Raw genomic sequence first — 11309 nt, 5'->3', positions numbered from 1 at the left:
AAGAATGGCTGGAGACAAAATTGGTTCCACAGTTTTAAATGGGTTAATGAAGCAAGGTGTTTTATTGGTAAGCATTCTGCCAACCTGTAAGTTTCATATATATCTATATCTATCTATCTATCTATCTATCTATCTATCTATCTATCTATCTATCTATCTATCTCTCTCTCTCTCTCTCTCTCTCTCTCTCTCTCTCTCTCTCTCTCTCTCTCTCTCTCTCTATATATATATATATATATATATATATATATATATATATATATATATATATATATATATTTTTATATATATATATATATATATATATATATATATATATATATATATAATAGACATTGACAGGTTGATTATGATTTTTAGAAATGAAATGTTGTTACGATTATTTTTAAAAAAATGTATGTTAATATTGTATCTTAAAATAACTTGTCCAAAGCATTTAAGAGTTATGCAACATAACTGTAGACTTACTATGTACTTTTACTTTAGAGGAAAATATTTACCAGACAAACAAATGTTACTGGTTTTCCCAACGTATAGGATAATAAAAATGTAATTATGAGAATATCATGAATTATTTCTACTAACTTATCCAGCATTGTAAATTGAAACATCCATCATAAAAAGACCTGAAGTAAGTTGAAGTACATCGTACTGATAATGCCCCTTGTTCTCAACATTTGAATACAGGAATTTTACTGAGTAGTTTCTACTATTAATAGTTAATAGTTTTACTTCACTATTCGCATTATATACTAACATATTGCATACTAACAGTATATGTACCGTATATATGTGCCGTAATGTAGTATGCAGTTTGTTATTTAGTACGTTATTCCGTCATGTAGTATTTGTAACCTTAATATGCAGTAACGTGGTAGTACTACTGACTGATTACTTTATTCCATGCATAATTCAGAATGATACAGAATGAAGTTATCTAAGTTACTGAGTAACACTAAAACACACCTTTCTCTGCTGCCATAAGGTGGGGCTTTACTAACTGTATAAGTGGCATGTGTCCAAGCAATCTTCAATCCCAGGAATGCAAACCCAGTATGAAGCTCTTATCAGTCAGACAGGTGGCTGATAAGCAGCCAGATAAGAAACTCTCTGTTGCTCTGCTCACACACAGTCTCCTTCCACTATCCAGCTAAAGCAGGCTTCACAGCTGACTGAGTTCAAGACAAATCATCCAATTCTGTTTTTTGAAGATATTTTGGGAGGATAAAAAATGTACCTTTCAGTCATGCACATTTAAAAGTTGATGTCATAGCCTCTCAAACATGAAGACAAAACAGCATTCTGGCAGGAAAAATGTACAAATAATACAAAACAAATAAAAACATGGAGGGAAGACTTTGTATTCTCCACACTGCGACACACTGTCTGGTACTGCTCTTCAAAATTCCTCTCACATAAAGCACAAAAGCCTTTGCAGTTGAAACTGGCCAGTGACAAGGTCAACAATATTGTTGTTTTCTCACTCGTACCAACAAGGCCCCAATTCATTCTTCAATATGGTATATATATTGTACATTTTGAATAAACAAATTATTTCCATTATTTCACAATTTCACAGTAGACAGTATTTTTTAATTTGATGTAATTATATCACACTTTCTCCTATTAAATCGGAGAACCCGCCTATCAGACACTTTTCTCATTAATTAAGAACCGACACAAAATGGTTTCTACAAAGAACTCCAACTCTGACAGGTGAAGACTTTAATAACAGCAATTAATATGTTGTTTAAGAAAGACACTTTAATCTAATGCTAAGTATTTTTTCATTGATTTTGCAACAATAGATGGAATGAAGACAACTGTGTGAGAGAATGTCCTCCTTTCTTAAGTGCTACCTCACAATGAGGTCATTCATTTATCCATTTTAAACTCATCCAACATGTTGCTTTAAGGTGCTAGATTCAGAGCATTAGTATAGCATCAAACTATGTAAATATATCGTGAAGTAATGTCTACCTCAGCAGAGAATGAAGTCTCTCTCGCTCTGTGTGTTTCGTGTAATCACAGCTTCTCTGTGCTGTGTTTACATAGTGCCTTGTAGCGCATGTGAGGCCCAGTGGCTAGTTAAGGGTCGCTGCACTGCACTTGGCTCGTGATAAATGGACATCCACCTTTCTTGTCTTCTAGCCACGCAAAAGACTTTTACTTGACATGTCATTCACCCATTCATACCCATTTATGATGGCAGAAGCAACCATGCAAGGTCACCAATCAGGAGCAAGGCCATTTGCCAAAGACAGGGAAAGCCAGGGATCCAAACCATCTTGTTTCAACTCTAAAAGTCAAGCCGGTCCTGCCTCCTGCCTCCTGGCTCCTGGCTCCAGGAGGACCCTATTGAAACTGTTGTGTTTACTCGGTGACACTGTATAATAACTTCACACTATTTAACATTACTAAAACATGAGTAAACACTTCATTTAACATTCATAAAGGGTTGTTCTAACATGAACACTAATAAGTAACTCATTACACAATTCATAAACACAGTTGTAAATATTCTATTCTTAAAATAAAAGCTTGACTATTATGCATTTCTTCAATGGGTTATCATAATTTATAAATTATGGATTCCCCATTTGTAAATTAAGTAATATATACTGCAAACCAAGTATTAAGGATTTATAGATGATGCAGTACATGTGCTTTAGAAACGTGTTTTAATACTGCGTCTCACAATTTCGTGAGAAACTAAAAGTATTAGTTTTTATTTATGGTGGAGCTTTATGTTTACAGTGAAACTCTTCGATAAACACTTCATTCCACAACTCTTTTTTTGTTGTGTCTGGAAATTTAGCATCTCCCTAAACAACTGAGTCTAAAAATAGACCCAAGTTCCCCACATGTCTGACGAGTGGATGTCCTGACTCATGCACTGAGCTGCAATGTCTGTTAGATCCATAATAAGGCAATCACAGTCATCACATCATACGCCCGTATGGACGATAGCCTCATTCTGGTTCTCTCTGAGGAGTCACAGAGTACATATGGTGTAGTGGTCAGCATACCACAGGCCCATGCTGAGAAGAGTGGATGGGTAGATAGAGTCACAGACAATCCATCGCTTAGCCCATTTTTAGATTTAGGATGTCAAGATGTTGACGACACATCCTATGATTAGTCTGATTTCCTCACAATATGATTCCATTGACAGATGATAAGTTATCATACTAATTTCTCGCCCTGCCTAAGGTAAATAGTGGCTGGGAAATGATTTTAGGACCATGAGGCTCAGGTGAGCTCTTGGCTCATACACCTGTGCCTCACCTTCACAGCGTCAGGAAACCTTTATCTCAAGCTATTGTGTAGACATAATAAATGCATGAATCGTAATATGACTAACTTATTTTGAAAAGGTGTTCAGACAAGAGTGTCAGTTACTGCAGTGGGACAGATGCATCAAAGGGATTGCAGAGGGAGAACAAGAAAAACACCCGGAGGATCCAGCCCAGTGTCGTGGCAGAGGTTGAAATAGTCACAAAATGCATGTATTGGTCTCATGTACATGACACTATGAATATATGCGTGTTTCGGGTGTCTTAGGCCAAAAAATAAATACATTAGAATCATGTGTATTGTCATCATAATGCAACAGAAAAAAGCAAAAACAAATGTGGGTACCTGTACATTAAAACAATGCATTGCATTTTGTGATTATTTCACAAAATGTTGAGAGTTTATACGTGTTCTGATTACGACAAACTGATTTTACATTGGCTTGAGACTCGTGGGTCATTCGACATAATACATTGATTTGTACGATTATTGGTAAAATATTCGCTGAAGCAATTGGTCCAAACTAGAAACTAAATGGTCAGTTACTTTGAATTTAAACGTCACGGTTTCTTTGTGCGGCGGACATTGTTGTAATTCAGGAGAAACCCTCTATTCACCCGCTGAATGACCTCAGCGGGACATGCATGCACGCGCACTCTAGTAGCACGTATCATAGCTCGTTCCCAGCCTGGTGACGTCACAGCCGGACGCTCCTTATTTGGGGAAGCCTCGCGCTCTTAGAGCGCGAACCAGAGCATCTGAGTCAGTCCGACTAAAGCGAGAGGGAAGGAATCCACAGACAGCGAAGCGGTGATAGGACGAGAGAGACAGCGAGAGAGAGAGAGAGAGAGAGAGAGAGAGAGAGAGAGAGAGAAAGAGAAAGAGAGGAAGAGAGAAAGAGAGAAAGAGAGAGAGAGAGAGAGAGAGAGAGAGAGAGAGAGAGAGAGAGAGAGAGAGAGCTCACTCTACTTCCATTACTGAGAGGACTTTACCCCGACATGGTGACGACAGGACTCCCAGCAGCTCTTCTTCTTGTCTTCTTTCTCTCCTCACACTGTGCCTCAGGTGAGTCTGTGCAACCCTATAAGGAGTGTTTCCTTTTGTTTTTTTCTCTGATTACTTTCAGCATCAATAGCGTCTTTAATATTAAAGTAAAAGTTACTAGATGGTAAACATATAAATGTAGCAAACACATTAAAACAGCAGCCTATAGTAGAAGGACATATTATACCATAATTAGATGTTATATATGAACGTGGATGTATAGCAGGTATATACAGGTTATTCTGTAGAAGCATTAAGTCACAACCTTTTGTGTTTAGATATGTTTTTTCTTTGCTACTGTAATGAAATATGTATTTCTACTGTGCATAGGGTTTGATCACAAATGGGCATTCTTGTCAGCTTCTTTCTTTAAGACGTAATGATCCACGCTCTACAAATATAATTATTTAAGAATATATTAATATTATAATAATTCATATTACTTAACATATGTGTATGTAATATTGTCTCACTGTGTAATCCTAAACATGTTTTAAATGAAGAGGTTCCTGTTCACGTTTACAACAAGAAAGGTTGAGTCTATATTTGCGCATTATGAGACTGTCCTGACAGTCTGTTATCCATTCTGGTTTTCAATTGCCCTACTTTTTAAACGTAGCGTTACTAATTGGTCTCATGAGGGCTTAGACCTGATCACAAAACGTGAGCAGAATGTGCCCTGAATGTGCTTTGTGCCCACTTTGTCAAAAGGAGGCTCTGCCCGTTAGAGGTCTGTTGTGTGGGTTTACCAGCAGCCTTTACATCCTCTGTGTATGGGAACATGTGGAATTCTGCTTCGCCTCAGACTGGTGTCATCAGGAACTTTTCTTCCATGAGTTATTTGGATGGCACACTGAGTCAGGGGAAGAGGTGGACTCCTAGTGCATGACTGCTCAATGTGATACATTGTGGTGAAATTATTACGTAGATTTTCCGAGACCATATAACTATATGACACAGGATATTTTAGTGTCACCACTGATGGGAGCAACACGCTTCAATCAGAACTGTATGTATGACCATGACGATTTTCTCACCTTGTGAGCCTAATAAAGTGATGGGTCTGAACAGTTAGGTTTTATTTATTAATATCTTCTGTGATCATGTCTAATAGTTTTTTAAAGTATAGTTAAGTGTTTACTGAGGGTCTATATGGCTCACAGACAATCTATCTGCAACAACCCCTCCTTATTTGACCTCCAATACCTCATATTGTGAATAGTATTTTAAATGACCTCTTTCCTTTTCAGGCTCCTATCCCCGAGCACAGAATGTCACTTGGCAATCCACCAATTTTAAAACAATTTTGACCTGGGAGCCCAAACCGTCGGCGGATTACTCCTACACAGTGGAGTTCTCTGCGTAAGTACCTGCATGTGAATCCTCGCCTGTTAGCCCTTTAAGAAATACCACTTCGTTCCTTGCTCACTCTGGCAGTTCTTTACTCCTTCCTCTAAGACACATTCAGGTTGCAGTGTGTCAACTGAAGCGCTCTGCCCTCTGGGTAACCTTGAAGGATCAATGGCAGCAGGCCTGATCAGAATGCATTCCTGATCCAGAATAAGATTGCACTGGAATCTTAAAAGAGACAGACTACTAAAAGGCACACAGACCTTTTTGATTTAAAAACCCAAAAATGTACAAGGCAAGAACATTTACAAATGCCAACATCTGTATCAATGCTCCCCTGTATGTTGAAATATATCTATCAAATCTATTTTTAAGACTTATCCTGCTGTGATTTATTATTTTATATCTTAAAATGTTCAGTGATATAATGTCCTGTAATACATTCTCTTGTGTCTGGGCATATTGTAATGTTCATTAGTATTCTGTGTGCATCCAATAGTCATGTCCATGTGTTTGTGGAACGATTGCAGGGTTGGTGGTGACACACAGAGGAGCCATCACTGTATCCGGTCCTCAGAGACCGTATGTGATCTGTCCAGCTCTCTCACGGACCTGCATGCCTGCTACACAGCTGATGTCCTGTCTGAACCCCCTCTGGGGGCCACCTCTGATCTCATAGAGTTCCCCTACACCAGCTCGCCACGATTCTGCCCCTATAAAGACAGTAAGTAGGTCCTCCCGCTATGATGACATGCTGTTAATGTGTAGCCCTCAGAAAATCATAAAGTAGTTCAGACAGGAGAGCAGGGAATAGCTGATTTAGCTGGAACACACACACACACACCTCGAACTGTAGTGAACATCCATCCTAGTATGCAGACCAATGTTCTTTGACCTGCTGTATGTAAGGTGGATTTATAGTCCCGCAATCAGTGATGTATGTAGCCACGGAGATACCACACAGAGACTCCAAGAGCTGTGATTGGTCAGCTTCTTTTTTTCCTTAAGCTTTTTGGCCCTGAATTTCAATTCAATTCAGTTGATTTTGTACAACCCAAAATCACAAATACAAGATTTGCCTCAGAGGGCTTTACAATCTGTACACATACCATTCTAGTCCCAGGACCTCACAGCAGATCAGGAAAAACTCCCCCGAATAAAGATATTTCACTAAACATTTAGTAAATTAGGTATTTTATATTCAGAGATACAGAAGATAAACAGCCTATGATCCTCAGCTGATATAGGAAGACCGGCCTTCAAGCTGCAGGTGAGTGAAGACGAAAAGAAGACCACCCTGTATGTGACTGATCCACTCACTGCCCAGTTCAAAGATGGCCACCAGCTGAACATCAGGGATATCTTCTCCGATCAGCTGCAGTATAAAGTCACCTATCGGAGAAATAAGAGCACTGGCAAAGTGAGTAACAGAAGACATTCAAATGTCAGCCTCAAACACTCACAAATAAGACAATACAAACAACATCTTTTCTTCTGTGTTGTCTGCAGAAAACGTTGCACTCAAAGACCAATGAGATAGAGTTGACTGGTCTGGACCGAGGGGAAAGCTACTGCTTCAGCGTCCAGGCCTACATTCCTAGCCGCAGCACCAACAAGCAGCTGGGGGAGCTGAGCAAGACCCAGTGCTCCACAGGCCGCAACCCGTCCATCTTTGAAGGTCAGTTATCTGATTCTTATAGAGTGTGCAAACGGAAAACATAAGAACAGGGAAGTCATTCAGTTATGTCCTCCCAGTGCACAATATGTCCAGGAAACATTAAGATGTGACCTAACAGTTAAAAAACCTTTTGTCATTTCATCTTGACTCCCAATTTCAAGATCTGAGATTGGGAGCATTTTAATTGGCTTTCAACATGTCGCCGGCTCACAGATAACGATGCTAACAGCACTAAAGGGTCATTTATACTCGGGTTTCACGCAAGACACGCAAGGGCCCCCCAAATGTCTGACTATCCGTCAAAGCTACGTGAGCCGTTCGCGGCCCGCAAGACTGTGATTGGTCTGCTAACCACATCCTTCCTGAATCTTGCATTTCCGATTCATAGCATCATACCGCTATTTTTAAAAGCCATAGCAGAAACACAAACAATGGATCCCGTTGAAGAACGTTTGGCTGAAGAGGTCCACAAATATGAGCATTTATATGACCCGTCTTTGACAGAGTATAAGGACACGCAGATAGCGGGGAATTCCTGGAGGGAGATATCGGTGAACGTCGGTGCGCAGGTCAACTCTACGGTCGTTGCGCCACCTACTGTTCTGCCGTTTGGAAAAGGCGGGAACCATGAACCAAAACGAGTCTGTTGATCCAACTGCGTGGCCAGCCGCAGTTGTAGTTGCAGGAGCATATATCGCCCTTAAAGGCTGAATTATACTTCTGCAACTCCAACTCCGGCTGGCCACGCAGTCGGATTGACGGAGTCGTTTTGATTTTTAGTTCCCCTGCGTTTTTCATACGCCAGAACAGCAGGTGGCGCAACGACCGTTTAGAGTCGACCTGCACACCAACGTTCACCGATATCTCCCTCCAGGAATTCACCTCCATCTGCGTGTCCTTATACTCCGTCAGACGGGTTTTATAAATGCTCATATTTGTGGACCTCTTCAGCCAAACGTTCTTCAACAAGATCCATTGTTCGGGTTTCTGCTATGGCTTTTATAAACAGTGGTATTCTGCAATGTAACCGGAAATGAGAGACTCAGAAAGGATGCGGTTAGCGGACCAATCACAGCCTTCCGGGCTGCGTACGGCTCGCGTAGCTTTGACGGATAGTCAGAAATTAGGGGTGACGCACGCAAAATGGCCGATTTGACCACGCATGGTCGGCCATGCGTGTCTGCGTAAATCAGCCTTTAGAGTGGAAACTAGCATCTAAGTTCTGACAGAGCAAACCATGTTTACCTAAAGGAGAGCCACAGGGTGCTGCTAGGCTTTTGCAAGGGAGCTGTGGGGTTCAAGACATAATTAACACTGTGACTACTGTATGAGGTGCTTACATGGGGCACGCTCACACGCACTAACAGGAACTAAAAGGTACGCGGACGGCTACGTCGACAAAGCAGAGTGAGAGGAAGAGAGAATCTCAGAGCTACCAACTCTCACGGTTTGACCGTGTGACACATACTTTTTCATGTTTTCACACGCTCACACGGCGAAAAAAAAATTCTGAGGCACGTTGGTTCCTTTTCAAACTCCCCAACGATAGATGGCGCTAAGGAGCGCATCTGTAAACTTATTTGCTGCATAGACATCCTATTTAACCTAAACAGACACAGTCGCGGAGGAAACTCAGGAGGACCAGAGAGACTTAAAGTATCATGGCTGTCAAGTCTCACGCATTGAAAGTGACTGTCACTCATGTTGGTCTTAAGTCACGCCCTCCTGCCAGACAGCCGTTCGGCGGCGCGTATTTGTCGTCGTCGTCGCACCCCTCCAACCCATCGACAAAATCTCACACCAAGGCTTTTTGAAAGATTGGCAGCTCTGGAATCTTTTAATACTAATATGCTGCTATTTTAAGTTCAGAATGCAGCTCCTTTATATGAAGCATTAAACTGTGTTTCAGTAGTGAGCAGAGTCCCCTGGTTCGATCCCCGGCTCCGCTAGTCCATGTCGATGTGTCCTTGAGCAAGACACTTAACCCCTGAATTGCTCCCGTAGCTGCACCTACGGTGTAAGAATGGATGTTAACCCTGATGTGGCACCTTGCATGGTGGCTCCTCCTATCAGTGTGTGAATGGGTGAATGATGCTATGTAGTGTTAAAGCGCTTTGAGTGGTCGGAAGACTAGAAAAGCACTGTACAAGTATTGAATTTAAATCCACGTTGCAAACAAAGCTGCAGTTGATAGCACACTAGTGTTATGGGGATTGTCTGTGTGGGTGAGGCAGGGTGCAAGGCACAGTGCACACACCCTGCACAAATAAAATAGGTGGCCGGTTGCTTTTGTGTGTCTCTTGATGCTGTTCTTCATTCTGTGTGTATGTAAAAGTAGAGATTATTTTTTAGAAATTCAACAGCACCATCTTGAGGCAGCAATAGGTGATTCTATCTTTGTAGGTGGAATATTCCTGAAAGTGCTGCTGGAGGTCCTCACATCTCTCAGAGAATGATGAGATGATGGGATGAAGTGTGTGTGTGTGTGTGTGTGTGTGTGTGTGTGTGTGTGTATGTGCGTGCGTCTGATAGATAGAGAGAGAGAAAGAGAGTGAGACAAACTCCTTTAGGCATCACCAATAGGTTTAGAGCAACACATCTCAGCAGCTAAACAGATTGTTTTATATATCACTAGACTTTGATATGGTTATGTTGTGAATGGTCATTGCTGTGAAACCCTCGGCCTTTCCGAGGAATATTACAAACTAACGGCATTTTCTAAATATATCACTATTTTCCCAGAGAAGAAACGTGTTCCATTTCTTTTTAATGAACTCTCAACTTTTCACAAATTTGATTGGGACAGGAAGAAGTGTTTTTTTAATTTTGGTGTAGTTTTTCTCACGCACAATAAGTGTGCAGACCCAAACCAACAATGCATATATTTATTTTAAGTATTGAGTGTGTCTCATGTCTATGTACTATACAGCTTAAACTATTTAGAACATCTCAATGATCCACCTGTTGCCACTCTTCAGCCCCATTAACACCGTTTCAAAGATGTTTTTAAAGATGTACATCTTCAGTAAGAACCGATGGGTTTGGGGAGGGGTCTGCAGACATGGGAGGGAACTATATATTTATTCCCACTGTGGTCAAACTCGAGGATGAGCAACATCTTCTAAATGGAACTTAGAAGTTGAACTTCTAAGTTCAAGACTTTAATGTTGATGGATGTAGTGACTGTTGCAGTCTGTTTGGGCTTGATTTATGTAGTTGTGTGCATTTCATTCTCCACAGTACTTTAATGTAAAGCAAAGTTCATGAATGTATTGTCTTATTTTGTCTTTCAGTGTATTCAGTGGGTGTGATTGCTGGTGCCATCTTGCTCATCCTGCTGCTGATCGCCCTCATCATCACTGTCACAGTGGTCTGCTGCAGGCGCAGGAAGAAAGCCCTGGAAAGCAGAAAAGAAGCAGTGCCGCTCCGGGATGTTTAGCGTGTGTTCCAACACACATAAACACACACACACACACACTCTCTGGTTACATGCGGTACAGCCTAATCGATCCAGTCCAACATTCCACTATCAAACACTGGAATCAATCCTTCCTCTAGTTTCTGTGAAACTGCCTTTGAATATGTTCGACATATTTAACCCTTTAATCATTCCATGCTGTAGAAAAAGACACTGATTAAACACTACTGTAAGCTACACACTAGTCATATTGCTGAGATTGTAATATTCCATTTCTTTCTTTTATATTTGGTGAGTGGTAGCTGTGATGAATGTAATAGTACATAAAGATTACCAGCTGATTTTATTTATTTCATTCAATATTGCATTTGATTTTTAGGAGACGAGTGAAATCAAGACCTATATATTTTTTTCTGTATCTAATGCTTAATTTATTGTCTTTAATTGTAATTAACATATGTGTATATGATGCCATTTTTATCTTTTTTATACTTCAGGTTGTTGCAGATTGTTTTATCATGT

General features: G+C 40.5%; 1 protein-coding gene across 1 annotated transcript; it reads left to right on the top strand.

Annotated features, from left to right (window-relative positions):
- The first annotated feature begins 4201 nt into the window (after positions 1-4201).
- Positions 4202-11309, top strand: f3a (coagulation factor IIIa). Its single transcript, XM_068581969.1, has 6 exons — positions 4202-4362; positions 5592-5703; positions 6222-6415; positions 6930-7111; positions 7201-7369; positions 10663-11309. The coding sequence occupies exons 1-6, from the start codon at positions 4296-4298 to the stop codon at positions 10806-10808; spliced, it is 870 nt and encodes a 289-aa protein (XP_068438070.1). The 5' UTR covers positions 4202-4295; the 3' UTR covers positions 10809-11309.

Source organism: Clinocottus analis, unplaced genomic scaffold, assembly GCF_023055335.1.
Source record: "Clinocottus analis isolate CAN_PGR_092001 unplaced genomic scaffold, fCliAna1.0.p SCAF_18, whole genome shotgun sequence".
Taxonomy (NCBI): domain Eukaryota; kingdom Metazoa; phylum Chordata; class Actinopteri; order Perciformes; family Cottidae; genus Clinocottus; species Clinocottus analis.
Note: the sequence above shows the minus strand (reverse complement) of the source record. Positions and strands in the feature narration are given on the sequence as shown.

Coding starts and splice junctions, on each gene's coding strand:
- f3a (XM_068581969.1), top strand. CDS start 4,296: ATGGTGACGACAGGACTCCCAGCAGCTCTTCTTCTTGTCTTCTTTCTC. Junction 4,363..5,591: donor CTCCTCACACTGTGCCTCAG/GTGAGTCTGTGC, acceptor TTTCCTTTTCAG/GCTCCTATCCCCGAGCACAG. Junction 5,704..6,221: donor TACACAGTGGAGTTCTCTGC/GTAAGTACCTGC, acceptor GAACGATTGCAG/GGTTGGTGGTGACACACAGA.